Raw genomic sequence first — 22200 nt, 5'->3', positions numbered from 1 at the left:
TCCTGCAGGCAGGGCTGGCAGACTCTTCAAGGAAAACTAACCAATGATTAATAATTTGCCACACCTGAAAGTACTTTACAATGCATTATCCTTTCAATAATAAATGACTTATTGAGTGAGGCTAGAGCATCTGTTCAATCATTTACTGACCTCAAGTGACCTGCACATTCCCCTTCTCCTGCAGGCACTTAAAGAGGGTTGCTGGGCCCCAGATGTGGGTGTTCTCTGCTGCTGCTCCTCAGCCTGGGTGGAGAGTCACTCACTCGTTCACCCCGCAGTTTTGAGTGGCTCGCCTGGTCCCTGGCCCAGTGAACACCATAAAAAAATCCTGCCCTCAGAGAGCTTCTGTTCTAGAGGGGAAAGTGACAAAGTAATTAAGTGCATTGTTTTGTATCTACACAAATAGATTGTAGTAAATGGGTAAAGAAAGTGAGAATGAGGATATAAATGATCGACAATGAGGGTATGTTTGGTTTTTTGTACACAAGGTTAGAACTTTCTGGGGATTGAGACCTGCAGGAGAGAAGATCTAATCATGGGAGAAGATGGGGAAAAGCATTTGCTGGCAGGCAAGGGGACAAACGGGAATGTGGGAGACTGTCAGAAACACATCAGGCCAGGGTGGCTGGAACACTGAACGAAGGGGACCCAGTCAAGCACAGCACCCCACCATGAGTTTCACTGTTTTTCTACTGCAGGAGAGCAGCATGGTGTGATATTTTTAAGAATCCACTCTAGCTTTTCTATTGAAAGATCACAGGGAAACCAAGGGTGAAGGTGGGTAGGCCAGCTAGCAGGCTGTTGGGGTCCTGAAAATTCATGGTGCCTTGGGCCACAGTGATGGAGGCAAAGGTGTAGAGAGAAAGGGTTCTTGTTGGGACAAATGGGATCTGGTTCTTGTTGGGACAAATGCACCTGGAACGGCAGGTTGGCGCTCCTGCAGGCATGTGTGGGCTCACATAAGTGAGGCTGATGTGTGGGGCATGGCTGTGCGCTGAGTTACATGACACATGTCTTAAATTAAAGACACTCATGTTTATTTCCCAGGGACAGATAAACTTTGAGCAATCTGGGAAAGCATCAAGATAACTGACTAAATTCTATCAGTTGTTTAGCCTTGAGAAGTGTGAATTACATGTTCACATGCATGTAATTCAGCTTCCAGAGCAATTCTTTGACCCCAGTGAAGCACAGTTGACCCTTGAACAACAAGGGTTTGAACTGCAAGAGTCCACTTATGTGCAGATTTTCTTTTTCTTTCTTTTTTTTTTGAGATGAAGTCTCACTCTGTTGCCCAGGCAGGAGTGCAATGGCATGATCTTGGCTCACTGCAACCTCCGCCTCCTGGGTTCAAGCGATTGTCCTGTCTCAGCCTCCTGAGTAGCTGGGATGTGCAACACCACGTCCGGCTAATTTTTCTGTATTTTTATAGAGACAGGGTTTCACCATGTTGGCCAGGCTGGTCTTGAACTCCTGATCCCAAGTGATCCACCCGCCTCGGCCTCCCAAAGTGCTGGGATTACAGGCGTGCGCTGCGCCCGGCCTACGTGCAGATTTTCTTCAGCCTCTTCCACCTCTGAGACAGCAAGGCCAATCCCTCATCTTCCTCTTCCTCTTCAGCCTATTCAATGTGAAGATGATGAGGATGAAAACCTTTGATGATCCACTTCCATGTGTATTTTCTCCTCAATGATTTTCCACAATGATTGTCTTAATGGCGGTTTCCTTTCTCTAGCTTACTTTATTGTGAGAATGTAGTATATAATACATAGAGCATACAAAATATGTGTTCATCAACTTTATGTTACTGGTAAGGCTTCCAGCCAACAGTAGGCTATTACTAGTTAAGGTTTTGGGGAGTCAAAAATTAATATGTGGTTTTTTGGTTGCACAGGGGGTTGGCACCCCAATCCCTGCATTGTTCAAGGATCAATTGTATATTATTCTCTGTGCTTCTTGGTGTGCAAACTTAAATGAGTAGCTTCAGATGCTCGCTTTGTTAAGGAGTCTTATTCCTTAGTCTGGCAAGTGCTTATTTGAGCTTGGAAGCAAGAGAGAGCTATGTCATCTCTTATGAGAGATGAAGTTTAATCGTTTGGAAGAAAGCGCTTGATTTGAACAGGCACTAATTAATGTCCAGATTTTTTTTTTGATTTTTCTTTTTTCCTTTTTTTTGAGACAGGGTCTCACTGTGTCACCCAGGCTGGAGTGCAATGACACGATCACGTCTCACTGCAGCCTTGACTTCCCAGGCTCAGGTGATTCTCCCACCTCAGCCTCCTGAGTAGCTGGGACTACAGGTGCATGCCACCACGCCTGGCCAGTTTTTTGTATGTTTTTGTCGAGACAGGGTTTTGTCATGTTGTCCAGGCTGGTGTCAAACTACTGGGCTCAAGCAGTCTTCCTGCCTCAGTCTCCCAAGGTGTTGGGATTACAGGCGTGAGCCACAGTCCCCGGCCAATGGCCTGATTTTCAGAGGATAGTCAGCATCATACACTGATGGGCTCAGAAGGATCTTGCCAACAATGAGCTCTGCATCTAGCAGGTGGCCACACGGGCCTTGCTGACTATATAGTATGGCATCTCTGGCTAGTCGTCAGATCCTTCACTTGCTAGTTGCAATGAACAATGCTTTCATCTCCTTATGAGTCAGCTGCATAACTTGGGCTGCAGAAATAATTAATATACTACTCACTTAGCCAGGCATGATGGCACGCACCTCCAGTCTCAGCTATGCGAGAGGGTTGCTTGAGCCCAGGAGTTTCAATGAGCTATGATTATGCTGCTGCACCCCAGCCTGAGTGACAAAGTGAGAACCTGTCTCTTAAAAAAAAATCTTACTCTCATTTCTTCATTTTATTCTGTTACTAAATTGTGTACAAATATGCCAAGTGCATCTTTTTTTAAGGAAGAAGACTAAGATGGCTAATCATGCACAATGGCTGTAGATGCTTGGTACTGGTTGTCGTGTGGGAAAGTGCTGGGAAGATGGGATTATAAAATGAGGGCCCTGTGAAGAAGTGAAAGGCATGGATTAGCTGGTGGGAGAACAGGGAGACAAGAAGGCTGTGGATGAACCAGAGAAGGCTTTGAAGCTCCATAGTAGGAAATCTCTGAGGTGCCTATGGCATGGAAGGACCCATGTTGAACCCAGAGTGCAGGTGTGGAGGGGGGTTGGGGGACCCGGAAGAGAGGTGGACAGGGTCCACATTGCCTGTTGCTTAGGTTGACATAGAAACAACAGGTAGTAGAGTGAAGCGGGAAGGGATGAGAAAATGGGCTTTGAGCGTGTTTTAGGAAGGGAGGAACGTTAGAGGAAAAATAACAGAAGATCACAGCTTGACAGGTGCCACCTGAGTTTAATTTACTTGGTCATGGGCCGAGATAAGCCAGGTTGGGACTATGTTGAGAACACCTGTGGTGTGGGTGCTCTACCCTCACGCGAGATCCATTCCAGCGATGCCTGTGTCTGGTGATCATTGAACTTTAGGGCATGGAGAATGGCTATTTTGGACTGCAGAGAATGGGAGGAGATTGAAGAAATCAGGTGTGTCGGGCTCCCCTTGGAGCCAGGCCATGGGAAACTTTGTAAGGACAGAGGCCCTGGTGAACTTTGGAAGGATTTTGTTTTCTTTTGGGCATTCAGGTTTTGGGGTCTGAGCAGAATTGCTGGAGTGTTACACGAGAAGTGTGCTGGCGGTGGGCTACACCATTCCTTCCTCCCCAGCACTCAGTCACTTACCTACGAGAAAATGCACATTTGCACTGGTGTGTGTCCTTGCACCCTCTTTCTGAAACCCATTAGCAGAATCCAGGCCTTTAGGAAACTTTTGCTATTGCAGACTTATGTATATCTGTAAATTATTTAATATTTATATTTGTAACTGAGAAGTTGATACCATGGACTCATAATGGATTTTGGAGTTTAAATATGTTAAAATAGGTAATTTTTACAGGATGTGTTCATTCATGTGACAAATCTGGGTGACTTCTATGTGCCCAGCATGTTGTAGGTGTGGGTGGCTTAGCAGCAAACAACAGAGAAAAACCCCATCCTTGTGGAGCCTAGATGCTTCCGAGGGAAAACATGATTTCAAAAAAAGTGAAATACAATAGCCCTTCTAATGTTGACAGGTGCTGAGTAGAAAATTTAAGCTCGGGCAGGGGCAGAGGGTGAGCCTTATAGGGTCAATGTGACTGTTTCTGGATATACTTTGCAGGTTGAAGTAATAGGACTTGGATGGCTTAGATGTGTCCTATCAAAGAGTGACAAAGAAGGGATGGCCTGCAGGGTCACCTGAAGGTTTTCTTTTTTTTGGAAAATCTGGGCAAGGGGAAAGATGTGACGGCTGATAACTGAGAGGGAGAAGCCTGGGAGGAGCAGGAATTTTTTGTGGGATGATAAGGTGTTCTGTTTGGACATTATTTAGTTTGATATGCTTATCAGACACCCAAGAGGAGGAGGTGTTGAATCAGCAGTTGGTTATGAGTCAGGGGTATTGTATGTGCCCTTAGGCACTAGCCATGTTTTTTGTTTTTTTTTTAAGCAAAATTATGACCATCATTTCAGAAAACTATTTTATATATATAAAGAGGTTGAAAGCTTATTAAGACTAGATTTAGAAAAAACATATAATACTCTGAGAAATTCTGTGTGTAGTGTCAGGTAAGAAAGTAAAGTGTTATCCAGTTCTGTTTATAAAACCCCCTTTAGGCCAGGCGCAGTGGCTCATGCCTATAATCCCAACACTTTGGGAGGCCAAGGTGGGAGGATTACTTGAGGCCAGGAGTTTGAGACCAGCTTGGGCAATATAGTGAGACTCTATCTTTACAAAAATATACTTAAAAAAAAATAGCCGGGCATGGTGGCATGTGCCTTGTTATCCCAGCTACTTGGGAGGTTGAGGTGAGAGGACTGCTTGGGCCTGGGAGGTTGAGGCTGTAGTGAGGTATGATTGCGCCACTGCACTCCAGCCTGGGTAAGAGAGTGAGACCCTGTCTCAAAAAAAAGAGAAAAATCCACTTTATACAAAAATTTGCATGAGGGTATTGCCCACATTTGAAGGAACACTTAACCTTCCATGTATTATGTTTATATGGAGACTTGTCTCTGAAGATGGATTTTGGAGTTTATATTAAATTTGTTTTTGTTTTTGTGTTGTTTTCTTTTTGATGGGGCCTCACTCTGTCGCCCAGGCTGGAGTGTAGTGTGCAGTCTCGGCTCACTGCAACCTCTGCCTCCTGGGTTTAAGCGATTCTCCTACCTCAGCCTCCCAAGTAGCTGGGATTACGGGTGTCCTCCACCACGCCTGGCTAATTTTTGTATTTTTAGTAGAGGTGGGGTTTCATCATGTTGGCCAGGCTGGTCTCAAACTCCTGACCTCAAGTAATCCACCTGCCTCGGCCTCCCAAAGTGTTGGGATTACAGGCATGATCCATCATGCCAGGCCAAATCTGGGGATTTTTGGAGGATGTGCTCATTCATGTGACAAATCTAGGTGCCTTCTTTGTGCCCAGCATGTTCTAGGTGATGATGGCTTAGCAGCAAACAACACAGAAAAACCCAAATGCTCTGGGGGAAAAACATGATTTTTAAAAAAAGTGAAATGCAAAGCCTTTCAAATGGCGACAGATGCTACAGAGAAAATTTAAGCGTAGGTAAAGGCAGAGGGTGAGCCCCATGGGAGGGTCAGTGTGCAAAATGGAAACTCAGCATCATTTCTTCAATGGAGCTGTTTTGGAGAAAGCCCGGGGCAGTCCTGGTTGGCCGTGCGCTAACCTTTCTATCATGGAGGCGTGGGGAGGGGAGAGGCATTCTCAGGTGTTTTCCTTAGAAACACAGGAAGGTGAGGAAGAACAGTGGAAACTGAATGAGGAATAAAAGGTATTCAGATTTAAAGATACCAAGATTAGAAGTTCAGAGTCTAGGGTGGTCACCAGACAGCAGATACTGTTTAAAATAAGTGTTGAATTCCTGGCACCAGAATTCTAGTCCTTTACTATTTTGTGGCTTCCAAATAGAGAAAGTTCATGGAAGGAAACATTAAGGTCATCTAGTTAAAGTGCTGTGTATCTATTTCACTCTCTTTATAGATGTACAGTAGTCCCCCCAGTCCGAGGAGGCAGGGGAACTACCCTCATTGAAGACCCTCACCTCAGTGGCTGCCTAAAGCCGTGGATAGTGCTGAACCCTAGTGATTTTTTTTCCTACTTACACATATCTTTGTTGGTTTGTTTGTTTTGTTTTTGAGACAGTCTCGCTCTGTCACCTAGGCTGGAGTGCAAAGCTGCGATCTCGGCTCACTGCAACTTCTGCCTCCCAGTTTCAAGCAATTCTCCTGCCTCAGCCTCCCAAGTAGCTGGGATCACAGGTGCCTGCCACCACGCCTGGGTAATTTTTATATTTTAGTAGAGATGGGTTTTCACCATGCTGGCCAGTCTGGTTTTGAACTGCTGACCTCAGGCGATCCACCTGCCTCGGCCTCCCAAAGTGCTAGGATTACAGGTGTGAGCCACCACACCTGGCCCTACTTACACATATCTATGGTAAAGTTTAATATTATAAATTGAGCACAGTAAGAGATTAACAATGATAATAAAATAGAATAATTACAACAATATACTCTTCACCATTTCGTTGATAGAAGGTTCACTCTTAAACCAGATCTCAGCAACCTCAGCATACAATTTTTTTTTCCTTTTCTTATTGGCTTGAGAACCTTAACCTTTTCACATAAAGGAAGGCCTTTGCGGCTTCTCCTTGGCATATCCAAATGGCTAGCATCCTTGTACTTGCTCTTTGGGGGCCATTATTAAGTAAAATAAGGGTGACTTGAACACCAGTATTGTGATGCCATGACAATAGATCTGAGCGCCCAGGGTGGCTACTAAGTGACTAAAGGTGGGTGACATCTGCAGCGTGGAAATGCTGGACAGAGGGAGGATTCCCATCCTGGGTGGGTTTGTGGGAGATTTCATCATGCTACTCAGAATAGTATGCAATTTAAGCCGTAGGAATTATTTCTGGAATTTCCCATTTAATCTTTTCAGTCAACTGTGGGTAACTCAACCTGTGGAAAGCGAAACTGTGGATATGGGGGGATGACTGTATAGCATCGAGAGACACAAGTGAACTCCTTCAGTAGGCTGCCACAGGGGATTTCATTCAACCTGCCCTTAGCCTTCCTTGTTCTCTAAACTCTCAGCTTAGCTCACAGCTTTGCTGTCTGCAGGTCTGAGCACAAACCTGCCTTCTCGCTTACCTCCTGGATCCCGTGATTCCAGGCCTAAGTTCAGGAGGTATACAGCAGAGAGGACCTTCCCTCCCTAGTCTCTTCTTTTAGTATTGTTTATTTCTAATAAAGGTGGGGGAAACTTTTCTTCTTTGATAGACTATAATTTTAGGGTTATGCAAATGCATAATCCATTGAAAAAGGTTTTATTAGGCTTGGCTTCTGAAGAATATAAAATATTGAACTTGTCCATTAAAGAGAGAACAATCTTGATTCAATGAGTATCAAGTAATGAAATAATTATTTTAGTTCCATCACGGCCAGTTGTTACAAAAAGGTCAGGAAAGAGGAGGAGAAGAGAAATAGAAAGGGCCTTTAAGGAGGCAGAGAGGGCTAAAAGAGAGCTGAAAGGGGAAAAAAGGAGAGAGGGAAAGAGAAAGTGAGGGGATTTACCAAAGATAAGTTAGCTTTTATTTCCTCCTTTACTTGTGGCTATGGGGAACATGAAGCTCATAGAAACTGAAGACTCTGGTCAGGGTCACAGAGACGGGGAGCTGGGACCTGCGTTTTCCCTCTTATACCACATTAAGAAACCACTATTGGCCAAGCTTGGTGGCTCATGCCTGTAATCCCAGAATTTTGGGAGGCCAGAGTGGGAGGATCACTTGAGCCCAGGAGTTCGATACCAGCCTGGGCAACATAGAGAGACCTGGTCTCTATCAAAAATAAAAATATTAGCCAGGCACAGTGGCATGTGCCTGTACTCCTAGCTACTTGGGAGGTAGAGGTGGGAGGATTGCTTGAGTTCAGAAGTTTGAGACTGCTGAGCTCTGATCGGATCTGAGTGAGCTCTGATCGCTCCACTGCACTCCATCCAGCCTGGGCAACAGAGCGAGACTCCATCTCAAAAAAAAAAAAAAAGAAAGAAACCAGTATTCAGAACTTCTCAAATCCTTGGGGGAAAAAACAACAAAAACTAAATGCCACCACCACCAACAATAAATAACAAAACTCTCTACTAACCCTTGTCTAAGACTCCTGCTTGCTGGAAATGATGCTGGGGGTTGTGATCCTGGGGTGGAGAATGTCTCCTGTATTGCTGAAGCTGATGGCTTCCTGTGTTGGGCATTGAGCACGACTATGCTATATTGAGTTTGTATTGAATTTTACCCTAGATCATTGCTCAAGGTACTCTACCCATCTGTCTTATTCAATAATACAATCATTCATTCTTTCCATAACTGTTTATTGAGTATCTATCACATACCAGGCATAATGGGGATTCCAAATAATATGGCAGTAGTCATTGCCCTGAAAGCATTGTACTCCTAGTAGGACAGTTAGGAGGGAAGCGATGCTGCTGTACTAAGTATTGTGGGAGATAAGGGGGAGAAGAGACTAAGTCTGAGGAGAGAAGGGCTACTGGGGCAGAACTGGGTGGAGGAATGGCTCATTTGGCAGTGGTCTGGAATTGTTGACTAGACCCCCTCAGGGACACATTGGTATTAAGGAGCCAATTGACTTAGATTTCCATGTATAAAGTCCTTACATAGATGGTCGAAGATAATTTAGTCTCTTGTCAAAGTTGACTTTTGTCATCAGGCAAAAACCTTTAGCTCTTGCTGGTACCCACATCTTTTCAGCACAGCTTTTTGAGATCTGGGCAATGAGAGAGAGTAGGAGGGTCCTTGTTAAGTCCTCACTGATTTGTGTCATCCTCTAATAGAAGCTTTGGGTCTCTTCTGATTGCAGATACTTTAACTCAACAGTGGCATCCCTCCTTGTTAATATTTCTAAATGTTATGCAGTTAACCGTTCAGCCTGTGGAACAGAGTTACCATTCTCACTTTCCTTAATTTTTTAACTTCCTGGAGCCAGTTTTATTCCCTGATTAAAAAAAAACTCTTTAGTCCAAAAAGACACCAGTGAATTTTACTTAGAAGTCCTTGCTGAAATATACTGTATGAGGTTCTGCTGGAAGGGAGGTCTCGGTCATGCAGAGGTCATCTCAGGCATGTCTGGGAAACCCACCTAAGTTGAAGCTGGACTGGTTAGGTTACAGTCTTCTGGACACATTTTGGAGTAGGTGAGGAGAAAGAGGTGAGTTGATGAGTTCTTCTTGCCATTGGGTTAATTAGAATTGCTAGTTTGGATCAGCAGGAGGTTTCCGGAATCCTGAACATAACTTGGATACCCCTGCAGTGTGTGCTCCAATCTTACGGGGCATTGAAAGCCCACCATTTCACTGCAGGCAGAAGCCACCAGGCAGTGGGTTCCCCATGGGAAGGGCTTCCTAGATTAGACAATCCCCATATTAAAACATGCCTATTAAAGGTGACACATGGCCAGATAAGACAGCCAAGATGAAAGAAGTTTGTGTAATTGCGTAATTGCATCTATCAAAGTTATTAGAGGTTTCCTTATAGGGCACAAATATGTTTCTTCTTCTTCTTCTTTTTTTTTTAGACAAAGCCTTGCTGTTCTGCTCAGGCTGGTGTGCAGTGGCGATCACAGCTCACTGCAGCCTTGACCTCCTGAGCTCAGTCCATCCTCCCACCTCAGCCTCTGGAATAGCTGGGATCACAGGCTTACACCAGTACATCTGGCTAAATTTTAATTATTATTTATATTTTTTATTGTTTTGAGATAGTCTCACTCTGTTGCCCAGACTGGAGTGCAGTGGCATCGATCTCAGCTCACTGCAACCTCCGCCTCCCAGGCTCAAGTGATTCTTGTGCTGCAGCTTCCCGAGTAGCTGGGATTACAGGCATGTGTCATCACACCTCGCTAATTTTTATATTTTCTTACTAGAGATGGGGTTTTGCCGGGCTGGTCTCGAGCTTCTGGCCTCAAGTGATCCGCCTACCTCAGCCACCTAAAGTGCTGGGGTTACAGGCATGAGCCACTGCCCAGCCTTTTTCTTTATAAGTTTTTAGTAGAAGTGGGCATCTCACTATGTTGTGTAGGCTGGTCTCAAACTCCTGGGCTCAAGCCATTCTCCCTCCTCAGCCTCCCAAAGCTCTGGAGTTACAGGTGTGAGCCACTATGCCTGGTGCATGTTAATTATTATCATTTAATGATTAATGATGTTAATATCATTTAATGATTAATAATGTTAATATCATTTAAGTGATTCCTAATGGATGCCCATTTTGATTTTTCTTTTTTTTTAGTAAAAAGAATCTCAAAATATTTGAATAAGTTCTTTCTGTCCTCTGCAAGATTACTATTTTGTCCTTTCATAACTAATAAATAATTTGTACCTAGATAATTTTGGATTATGTAAATGTCCCATCAAACTTTCACTGACTGGTTTTAGCTCCCATTGAAAATGTTTTCTAACCTCATCATTCTTTATCTGAGAGTTTTTCCTTCTTCCCCCATTTATGTCTCAGTAAGGATTCGTGGATTCTTTTGTTATTCAGTGTGTTAGAATTCATTGCTGTCATGATTTATTTGGATGCTTCCATTATCACAGACTTGTCTAGTGGGACCCCGTCAATCTGGGTCCTCTGTTCTTTGGGCCCATCCTCTTGATTCCTTGAATGTTTCCTTATCATATGGTATCTCATGGGCCATCTTGTACTTTTTCTGCCCCAGCCTTTGAATCAGCTATTTCTTCAGGAAGCTCTGGTTCCTTTTAGATAATAATGGTTTTGGAAACCAAGATCTGGGCACCAGCATGCTCTCAGCTACTGGTGTGTCGTTGCTTCTGGGGCCTGTCTGTGGATAGAGCAAGGGACTGTGTGTGTGTGTGTGTGTGTGTGTGTGCACATGTTAATTTTTCTCTCTCTAGCTCTATATATTCATATCTGTCTGTCTATATATAGCTGTATGTATTTTAAAGGTAAGTTTAAGCAAAACCCATGGAGGTAGGAGTCTACTTAAACACGGATGTGTAATTCTGGATATATGTCTCTTTTCTCTTGTTAACAGGTGGCTCAATCCCTTGTTTAAAATTGGCCATAAACGGAGATTAGAGGAAGATGATATGTATTCAGTGCTGCCAGAAGACCGCTCACAGCACCTTGGAGAGGAGTTGCAAGGGTAAGTGGGAGGCAGTAAAGTGGGCATTAAGGAAGCGTGGGTGTCTGTATGTGGGGAGTGGGTTTTGCCTTCCTGGGTCCTGTCTGGAGCCTCCATTTACCCTTAAGGTGAATATGTGTCACCTTCCTCAGGCTGCCCCTAGGCTCAGCCTACCATGGTGGCCTGGGGGAAACTCCTGTTTCCTGTGCCTCCGTAGAGGTTGGGGGAGCCAGCACCAAAGGCCCGAGATGCCTGAGGTCTGTCCCTGTAGGTGGAAGTGTTGTGGCTGGAGGAGGTTGTCTGGCTTATCTGTGCTACTGATGGGGCTTCAATCCAGTAAAGCTTGGCAGTAACTTGTTTCCCCAGACTTCCCCTCAAGGCCTGTTTTTCTGATGCTCCAGATTCTGTACCACACATAACCTTCAGGAGCCCTGGGAGCAATTAGTAGCATTTATGAAATCGTCACAAAATGCCCTGTCTTAAATGCATACCTGTCACTCTGCCATCTCCCCTGTTTTATATTGTGGCAGGGTTCACTCTTATTTACGAAGCTTTTTCCTCATTGTAGGTTCTGGGATAAAGAAGTTTTAAGAGCTGAGAATGACGCACAGAAGCCTTCTTTAACAAGAGCAATCATAAAGTGTTACTGGAAATCTTACTTAGTTTTGGGCATTTTTACGTTAATTGAGGTAAAAGCTTTTACATACCATGAATTGTTTTTCAGGACACATAGAGTAAATGTGCTCGCCATTGACTGGTGCTGTAATGGATGGGGGAACAGAAGGGAGAAGTGGCCAGATGGGGTTTGAGGGTATTTTAAGGTCTAAGGATTAAACATGTCTAGGAAGTATTAGGTAGTTAGTTCAGCGAGCGTATTTATCCAGGTGAATACTTAAGTGACTGAAGTTCAAGGTCATTATTGTTTTTCTTGTAACCAATTAAAATGCAGTGTCATGGAAGAAGAGTATTTTATTCTATGGTAGGACAATGTTGGTGCTCGGTAAATGTTTTAAATGCTAAGAGTCACTCCTGGTCAAAAGAGGATCCTGCAGCCTCGAGGAGTGCGTGCCCTGTGGTTTAGAGGAAGTGATTTTGGATCGGAGCCCAGAATAATGTAAGACATTTTACAGGTGCTCAACAAATAATTGTTCACCAAGCCAAATCTGATAATTGCTCTTCTGGAGAGGTATTGTCACCTCTCCCCTCTCGGGGAAACAGAGCTGAGGGCCTTGCACCTGGGCTGGCGGTGGTGCCCCAGAGGCTGGAGCTGGCTGAAGCACCCAAGAGCTACTCCCCTCCCAGTGGGCCCAGGTGCTGGGAGCCAAAATCCCCTCTGGGAAGAAAGTCCGAGGACTGTGCACCCAAGGGGATTCATCACACCCATCCGGTGTGTCTTCCTTGTTGTCGGAGTGGATTGCTGGTTGGAAGGTAGAGTCTTGGTGCCTGGCCCTGCAGAGAATGTATAAATGGACATTCCATGAAAAATCAAAGACAGCCAGAAGGGCAATAACCTCTGTTACCCCGACGGGCCTCTCTTGAGATCTGCAGAAAGACAGTGTTCTGCCTAGGCACACTGCCAGGTAGCTTGTCCGTTCTGGTCTTCGGCCTGCTAGAGGAGATGCAGAGGGTCCTGCTGGGTGACTTGTGTCCTCTGTGCTACCTTAGGGATGTCAGTGGTCCATTAACGTTAGAGGGGTGGATGTTGCTGTTGCTACAAAAGGGTGGCTTTAAATGCAGGATGGGGAGTTGTCATGGTGCATTTTGTTGGGAATGAGGTGGGTGGGGGGAGGGGGTTGGTTTGTATGTGGGGGGGGGTTTGCTCCTGTTGAACATGCTTTTTGTTGTGGAGGGCACGGTGGGCAGTGGGAGGCAGGTAGGTGAGCTCTGCCCTACACCAGAGGAATCTGTCAGACAACAGGGGACTGGACGGTCCTGGGAGATGAATGGTCTCATTGGTGACAAAGGTGTTTTGGCCAGGGTGCCAGATGGTGAATGCCACCTTTGAGAGGGTACCCGCCCTGCCTGCATGCTACTGTGGCTTTGTGGCAGATGGGGTGGACATGCAGAATAACCGGTGGAACTGACTTGAGGGTGGAAGAGGGCTAGGAACCCCTCAGGTTCTCCCAGCCCCTCTTCAACCTGTGCTGGGGTGTCCCAGCGATGGTGTTTCCACATGGCCCCGATCAGTTTCAGTTGGAAAGAAATAGAATGACAAGTTGGTGTCAATGTGGCCAGTGTGTGCAGGATTTCCTGGCCCAGTTTGGCTGTGCAACCTCAGAGAAGTTGTCTGGTAGCCATGGAGCCTCTGTAAGTGTCTAAGGCTCATGCCAGGTGTCTGGTTAGGTGTAGTGGGAATGAATGGCCTCACATAGGTTTCGAGGCAGGCCTCACTCAGCTACTTCCACTTCTCTAGTTTCCCTTTGTTACCAGCTGCTTATGAAATTGAAAACAGGATGATTTAGAAGGAACTGAGCTTGTCATGCTCAGGGCTGTCCGTGCTGTCATGGGCTGCCAGCCACTTGGGGTGGGGTCTCTAACCCACAGATGGTGACTGGACTACAATGAGATTTGGGTAAGCTTTTGGGAGAAGCAGGCACAGAAGTAGAGGCTGTAGAAGCGTGAATTTCTCCTGAGACTTGAGGACAGGCCCCACTCTGGTGCAAGGAGCATGGTAATCTTTACTGCTGGTGGGCATGTGGGAAGGGGCCCGGATCGAGGGGAGCTTTAATACGGGTACAGTTGGTGGAGAGCTTGTCTTTCTTTTAGCGGGGTGGTTATTGGGCAGCCATGGCAGAAAAGTAGGGAGTGGAGGGCCTGGCAAATATGGGGGCTCATGCTCAGTACTGCTTAGCAGCAGCAGTGCTAGTAGAAGCAGCAGCAGGATTAGTAGTGGTTGGTACTCAGTAGTAGTAGTAGCAGCAGCAGTGATAGTAGCAATAGTTGTAATAATACTGACAGTGAGTACTTGAAAAATACTATGTACCAGGAACTGCTATGATTTTCTTTCTTTCTTTCTTTCTTTCTTTCTTTCTTTCTTTCTTTCTTTCTTTCTTTCTTTCTTTCTTTCTTTCTTTCATGTTAGGTTATTTTATTTTATTTTATTTTATTTTTTGAGATAGGGTCTCACTCTGTTGCCAGGCTGGAGTGCAGTGGTGCTATCTTGGCTCACTGCAGCTTTGGCCTACTGGGCTCAAGCAGTCCTCCCAAGTAGCTAGGACCACAGGTGCACGCCACCATGCCTGGTTAATTTTTGTATTTTTGTTTCACTATGTTGCCCAGGTTGGTCTTGAACTCCTGGGCTCAAACGATGCTCCCACCTTGGCCTCTCGAAGTGCTGGGATTATAGGCAGGAATCACCATGCTCAGTCAGAAGGCATTCTTTTACCCCTACTTTTGGGAAGAGGACACTCGGTGCCATGTAGTTATATAATGTGCCCAGGGCCACACAAAGTGTAAATGACAGAGCCCAGATTCAGTCTCAGGAGCGCTTACTTAGGGACCTAACCATCTCCAGACTGTCGTAAAGATGTCTTGAGAACTCTGTCTTCAGAGTATCCAGCACATGCTTCTTGAACTTGGCCTAGGGATAAGTCAGATGCTAAGAGCTCCCTGGAGCAGTGGAGCATGGCTGTGGGAAATCAGATTGGGGATTATAAATTACCCTAGGTTCCTAGGTGTCCTGGCGCCGGAAAGTCAGGTGACATGCTAGAGAGTGGCTGGGGCGCTGGGCAGGTCAGAGCACCAAGGTACATTCAGGTTGACCACGAACTCTTTTTTTTTTTATGTTTTTGTTTGAGGTGGGGTCTCACTCTGTCACTCAGGCTGGAGTGCAGTGGTGTGATCTCAGCTCACTGCAACCTCCATCTCCCTGGGCTCAAGCAATCCTCCCACCTCAGCCTCCTGAGTAGCTGTGACTATAGGCATGCACCACGCCTGGCTTATTTTTTGTATTTTTAGTAGAGATGAGGTTTTACCATGTTGTCCGGGCCGGTCTAGAACTCCTGAGCTCAAGCCATCGGCCCACCTCGCCCTCCCAAATTAATGGGATTACAGGTGTGAGCCACTGTGCCTGGCTGACCAAGAACCCTTTAGAAACCTGTCTCCCACTGAGTACCATCCTCCACATGTGTGAGGCGTGCAGCCCTGCTGACCCAAGTTCATCAACATCCACGCTGTTAAGACACCATTCCCAGTTGTCTCCTCCTCGGATGGACGAGGGGGAAGCTTGTGGTCTTGCATGGTCACGACATTGACTGATGGTCTGGGCAGATGTCAAGTTCCCTGTTTTTACTTATCAAAGGCTCTGGGTTTCTTGCATAGCAATGATATCTCTGCAGTTTCAGAAGCCTTTGGCCTGAATTGTGAAGTGGGTGTGCAGTTTGCTTGGCAAGGATGAAGACCCCAGATGAATCACTAGTATGGGGACAGCTCTTCTGTCCTGGTATCTGAACCCTCCCACTAGCAAGGTAGGCCCCAGGTATTAGGGCGGCAGGCTAAGGTGTTAAGATGGACCGACACAATGCTGGCGGCAGGCACCTCTCATATAAAGTGGAGCCTGGGCTTTTCACAAGAGAGCACTTGTTGGTCCTGTGTTTACACCAATATGTTGGTGGTTTCTGGTATAAAATTAGACAGTCGTCAGTTATTCTTTAGAGGATCGTGGTGACTAGTGGATGATGCTCATTTTAACCTTGTGTCTTTAACATAATAACTGGTAGAACTTTTAGTTCCGATGCAGTGAAGTTCAGGGAGCTAAAGCTCTTCCCAGTTCAACTCAAAGTAATCCTTGGATTTTTTTTTTTTTTCTTTTCCTTCTAGCAGTGAAAACAGCCTGAATTCTAGTATATTGTTTTCCCAGACTTGCCTATTGACACTTGGCTGTTTTGGAGAAGTTGGAGAGAAATAATTTCTTAAGATGAAGGTAGTGAATGTAACATCTCAAAAGCATTTCAGGTGTTGTTTTGGGTTTTCAATCATTAAAGCTATTTATTGACCAGGCATGGTGGCTTATGCCTATAATCCCAGCATTTTGGGATGCCAAGGGATGATTATTTGAGCCCAGGAGTTCCCAGCTTTAGTGAGCTATGATTGCACCACTGCACTCCAGCCTGGGTGACAGAGCAAGACCTTGTTTCTAAAAAAGAAAATTAGGCCAGGCGCAGTGGCTCACGCCTGTAATCCCAGCACTTTGGGAGGCCAAGGCGGGCGGATCACAAGGTCAGGAGTTCGAGACCAGCCTGACCAACCTGGTGAAACCCCGTCTCTATTAAAAATATAAAAATTAGCTGGGCATGGTGGTGGGCGCCTGTAATCCCAGCTACTCAGGAGGCTGAGGCAGGAGAATTGCTTGAACCTGGGAGGTGGAGGTTGCAGTGAGCTGAGATCACGCCACTGCACTTCAGCCTGGGTGACAGAGCAAGACTCTGTCTCAAAAAAAAAAAAAAATTATGGAGTTAGAACAAATGTTAGTTTCACAATTGATTTAATGAAGATGCTTTTCATTTTTTGGTCTTGTGTCTGTGCTGCTTGTGGATCTTCGTATTTTAGATAGTGGAAGCTCTAAACTCAGCCTAGCATTTAGTAAAAAGCTTCTGTGATGACTTTCAGGCCTTTTTTAACCCACTTATGCCAGAGGCTGCCAATTTTGTGTGTGTGTGAAAAATGAGACCTTGGCGATGACGTTGAACAGTAGAATATAAACTCCCACAAGCTTAGTGTTCCAATAATGGAATACTAGGCACAAATGGGTTAATTCCTCTGGTTACAGAACAACTGTGCAGTGGATCCATAACTCCCTAGCCATATACTCTTAACTAAGCTGAAGGCAAGCAGGGCCTTCCCTGGGTACTAATGATGGCACCAGCAGGAAGAGGGATGGTGACACCAGTTTGCGGGGAGTCTTTGAGGTTGGAATTTCAAAGTAATGCAATTGAGATTAGGACTGATTGTCAGAGTTTAGGAATAATTATAATGCCCGAGAAACAAGTACTAGTCTAATGGTGAACATGGTGCTTTTCCAGGCAAATGCTAATTAGAACAGAACAGCCCGCGAATTTCCAGCACATCTGTCCCCTGTGTGCACCTCCATGGAGACTGTGATGGGGACTGGAGACTGAGCAAGTATCCACCCACTTAGAGCCTGCAGTGGGGGCAGGAGGAAGGAGGAGCTTGGGAATCCTCTGTGTGGGCCAAACCAGGACACAGGCAGCTTCTCCATTTGTATCTATGCTGCTTGTTGGTCTTTGTATTTTAGATAGTTGAAGATTATCTAAATGTTTCTTTGAGAAATGAGATGTGTATTTTTTTTTTTTTCCTGAGATGGAGTCTCATTCTGTCACCAGGCTGGAGTGCAGTGGCATGATCTCGGCTCACTGCAACCTCTGCCTCCCAGGTTCAAGTGATTCTGCTGCCTCTGCCTCCCGAGTAGCTGGGACTACAGGTGTGCGCCACCACACCCAGCTAATTTTTTTGTATTTTTAGTAGAGACGGGGTTTCACCATGTTGGCCAGGATGGTCTCAATCTCTTGACCTTGTGATCCACCCACCTTGGCCTCCCAGAGTGCTGGGATTACAGGCGTGAGCCATCGTGCCTGGCCAATGAGGTGGTTTTTAATAACTTCAATTCTACATTTCTTGTTCAGCTGCCTGACATGAGGGCCAAGGCCAAGCCTCATGTGGTATTTTCTTTCTTTGGTTGTTTTGTTTTTTGAGCCAGAGTCTCGCTCTGTCACCCAGGTTAGAGTGCAGTGGTGTGATCTTGGCTCACTGCAACCTCTGTCTCCTTGATTCAAGCCACTCTTCTGCCTCAGCCTCCCGAATAGCTGGGATTGCAAGCTTACACCACCACATGTAGCTAATTTTTGTATTTTTAGTAGAGACAGGGTTTTACCATGTTGGCCAGCCTGGTCTCGAACTCCTGACCTCAGGTGATTCGTCTGCCTCGGCCTCCCAAAATGCTGGGATCTTTCTTAGGTTTTTAAAGATCATTTCAAAAATATAAAATATAATAGAATACTAAGCCTCTCTCTACCCCTAAGCCAGCTTCAGTAACTATCAACTCATGACCACTCTTGATTTTTATGAAGCCCTGCTCACTGCCCCCTCTGAAGATGTGTGTGTGTGTGTGTGTGTGTGTGTGTGTTTTGAGATGGAGTTTTGCTCTTGCCCAGGCTGGAGTGCAGTGGCATGATCTTGGTTCACTGCAACCTCTGCCTCCTGGGTTCAAGTGATTCTCCTGCCTCAGCCTCCTGAGTAGCTGGGATTATAGGCATCTGCCACCACGCCCGGGTAATTTTGTATTTTTAGTAGAGATGGGGTTTGACCATGTTGGCTAGGCTGGTCTCGAACTCCTGACCTCAAGTCGTCCACCTGACTCAGCCTCTCAAAGTGCTGAGATTACATCGCGCCCAGCCGCGTGTGTACTTTTTAATTGAAGAAACCGTGTTGCTTGCCCTGCATGGATTCCCAGGGTCTAGATTGGGCTCATTGCATATCCCTCCTTCCCCTCTTGTGACCCTCTGCATCCTTGCATGCTGTATCATTTAACATGTCCATCTGGTACCAGAAGTTAGTAGTTAGATCTAGAAGCTTGATGTGATTCAGGTTTTATTTTCCCCCCTCCTCCCTTTGGCAGGAGTACTTTGTAGGTGAGGGTGTGTACCACCTGCCACTTCGAGATACCTCGCTTAGGTCTGGTTATGTGTGTGTGGTATTTGGAGCCATTCATGATCATTGCTTAAGATGCATTAATTTGTTAGGAGTTTGCAAAGTGGTGATATTCCAGTTCCTCATTTATTAGCTGAAATATTTGCATAAAGAGAAACTTTGCCATTATCAACTCTTTGATACTCTGAGTTACAGTACACCTATAGGAAAGGCAGGAGAAATGATTAATTTTGTTATTTTTTTTTTAAAACCAATTTTCAAAATAATGAGTGATTCTCCAGCATTTTCCTGTGGAGTTAATGGATTTTTTGTTATTGCTTGTTCTGTTTATTTTGATGAGTATGATTGTGAGCTCATGGATTTAAACAGTTCTGATGTGCTGTTCATTACAGTTATCATCCCTGTGCCACGCTTTGGCTGTCTTTGGCTAGTGGGAGTCTATCGAAGTCGGGCCCTGAGTCTTTTGAATGTATACTATTAGTCTTTGCAACTTCCTCATTTTCTGGTATGACAGATGTTTTAGGCTCCCTGAACAGTTTTTGCCCCAGCTGTGGAATCAACCATTTTTCCTAGCAGCTTTAACTCCTTTTATGTTTATATTTAAAGATAAACATATCATGAATTTATGTGGGTATTTCCAAATCAGATTCAGGACGCCAGTGTTTTTACTTAATCTCTACTCTTACATCTGTATCTCTTTTCTCCCTTCATCTGTTCTTTTTTCTCCCTAGCCTAATCCCAGCTCTTGATATCAACATACTTATTCATTTATTTTATCTTACAGTATCAACACTATTACCCATAATATGATTTCTAAAAATAATTTAAATTTTTTTTCTTTGCAGTTTACATTGTCCTTAGGGTAGATAATAATGTGCAGGGACTATCTTTTCAAACTATTTTTTTTTACTGTCAAATAAACTAGTTAAACTATTTTGTTTAAAGTTAAAAAAACAAATTATGATTCATCCTTTTGTTTGGTAGGTACAGTCTTTACTGAACATTTAATTTTCCCTGCTGTGCAGAATGGAAGATCTTAGTTTCATCACTGAAATCTCAGCATCCTTTTTTCCTAAGGGATTTTCTTGGAAGCCTAACATTTGGCAGCAGCTCTGATTAAAAGCCCTTTGTGGTCTTAAAAGTTCTTCAGGGTCAGGCACAGTGGCTCACGCCTGTAATCCCGGCACTTTGGGAGGCTAAGGCAGGCAGATCACGAGGTAAGGAATTCGAGACCAGCCTGGACAATATGGTGAAATCCTGTCTCTACTAAAAAAATACAAAAATCAGTTGGTTGTGGTGGCATGTGCCTGTAGTCCCAGCTACTCAGGAGGCCAAGGCAGGAGAATTGCTTGAATCTGGGAGGTGGAGGTTGCGGTGAGCTGAGATTGCACCACTGCACTCCAGCCTGCGCAGCAAGAGTGAAACTCCATCTCAAAAAAGCTCTTCACAGCGGGTCTCCAGCCCCTCCAGACTCAGACAGAGAGATAGTGCAGGAGAGGAGAATAGTGATGTGTACAGGCATTGGTTTCTACACTCCAGAATCTTCCGGGGATGGGGAACTCAGGCCCTACCCTGATCAATTGGCCCTAAATGTGGGGGATGGGTCCTGAGCATCAGTGAGCGTGTAAGTCTCCTGGGTGATTGTAACATGCAGTCAGGACTGCACTGATTCAAAGAGGACTTCAGGTATATCTGGAGTCTTAATGGTTATTATTTCCCCAGATTCACCTTTTTTCTTCCTTATCTCTGGATCTTTCTCAACCCTAGTTTTGTCCCCTGTTCCCCCATTTCTTTTTTTTTTTTTTTTTTTCTGAGATGGAGTCTTGTGCTGTTCTCCAGGCTGGAGTGCAGTGGCGCGATCTTGGCTCACTGCAGCCTCACCTCCTGGGTTCAAGTGATTCTTGTGCCTCAGCCTCCCCAGTAGCTGGGATCACAGGTACGAGCCACCATGCCCAGCTAATTTTTGTGTTTTTAGTAGAGATGGGGTTTCACCATGTTGGCCAGGCTGGTCTTGACCTCCTGACCTCAAGTGATCTGCCCACCTTGGCCTCCCAAAGTGCTGGGATTACAGGCGGGAGCCACCGCGCCTGGCTGTATTTCCCCATTTCTAAAACAAACTGCTTACTCATTTTTCCACAGCTCACTCTTTTCTGCTTGTATTTTTCACTCAAACATCTTCTTTGGTAGCTTGTTTCTATTTCCTGTGTTTTCTTTCCTTCCCATGCAATCTGGTATGGTGCAGTTGGGCAAGGAATATCTGAAGTGTGTGGGGGAGCAGGAGCATGGAGGCCGCATGCCCGCTGGGCCTAGACATGTAATGTGTCGCTCCAAGAAAGCAAGGGATGGGGCTCAAATGTCAGGAGGCTGAGTACCAAATACTCCATTGAGAAGTATCTGCCTTCAAGTACTCTGGGACTCCAGTAGAACCTGAAGTATGGAACATTGAAGTATCCTACTGGACTCTCAAAAATCTCCATGGTTTCACAGTTGAGGAGAATTCTTGTGAAGGAGTAAGGACTATTCTTAGCTTGTTTGTGGAAAGACTCTTCACCAGGTCGTAGATTGGTTGGTCTCTAAGGTGGAGAATTTATATGAGTTACTTTTGACCTTGGTACTGATATTTAGAAAGTTTAAATTTGGTTAGTTATAATTTTGATAATGAGTATTTTCCCAGTTGTTTCGTTTCTTATTAGTTGAAGGTTAAGATGGAGAGGTCCGTGGAAAAGCATGGACCAAAAACCAGCATTACTCACCAATGAGCCCATTTGCTTGACTGGATTATTAAATGCTGTCTCTCGGCAGGGAAATCTGGACAATTAGGTAGTCATGACCTACCTGCCTTTTGCATTCTCTTTCGCTGGGTTTATTGCATCTGTTATTTCCTCTGGGGACCATCCCTCTTGCCGTTTGAATCATACTCACCTACAGCTGAAATGGAGAAGTGTGTAACAGGTAACAGTGACTCCCGGGGACCGTGAGAAGTTTCAGGAACATTTAGAAAGGCAAAGAGCACTGAGCGTCTGGCTGATAGCCCAGGTGTGTCTGCTGCGGCCCTGGTTGCCCTTGGCACTCCTGAGCCGGGGCTGCCCGTGTGTACAGTTTGGCCGTCATGCTTCTTGATGTAAACGTCCAGATTTTCATCTCAGTAAACTCTAAACAGTCTTGTGTTATGACCCATTGTACTGGGGGCTCTTCCATAAACTCTTAGTGCCTTTTGAACGATTGGCCTTGCTGGAAATGTAACGGTGAGCCTCTGCATTCTTTATATCTGATCATC

At 45.2% G+C, this 22200-nt stretch overlaps 1 protein-coding gene across 3 annotated transcripts in view; it reads left to right on the top strand.

Annotated features, from left to right (window-relative positions):
- ABCC4 (ATP binding cassette subfamily C member 4 (PEL blood group)) overlaps positions 1–22200 on the top strand; it is a 282705-nt gene that overhangs the window by 42691 nt on the left and 217814 nt on the right. For all 3 annotated transcript variants that reach the window (XM_034936857.3, XM_055096905.2, XM_055096906.2), the window contains 2 exons: positions 11169–11279; positions 11827–11947. In XM_034936857.3, the coding sequence (XP_034792748.3) occupies positions 11169–11279; positions 11827–11947 (232 nt within the window). The remainder of the gene's footprint in view (positions 1–11168; positions 11280–11826; positions 11948–22200) is intronic.

Source organism: Pan paniscus, chromosome 14 (assembly GCF_029289425.2).
Source record: "Pan paniscus chromosome 14, NHGRI_mPanPan1-v2.0_pri, whole genome shotgun sequence".
Taxonomy (NCBI): domain Eukaryota; kingdom Metazoa; phylum Chordata; class Mammalia; order Primates; family Hominidae; genus Pan; species Pan paniscus.
The sequence above is the reverse complement of the archived record's forward strand: the minus strand, read 5'-3'. Positions and strand labels throughout refer to the sequence as shown.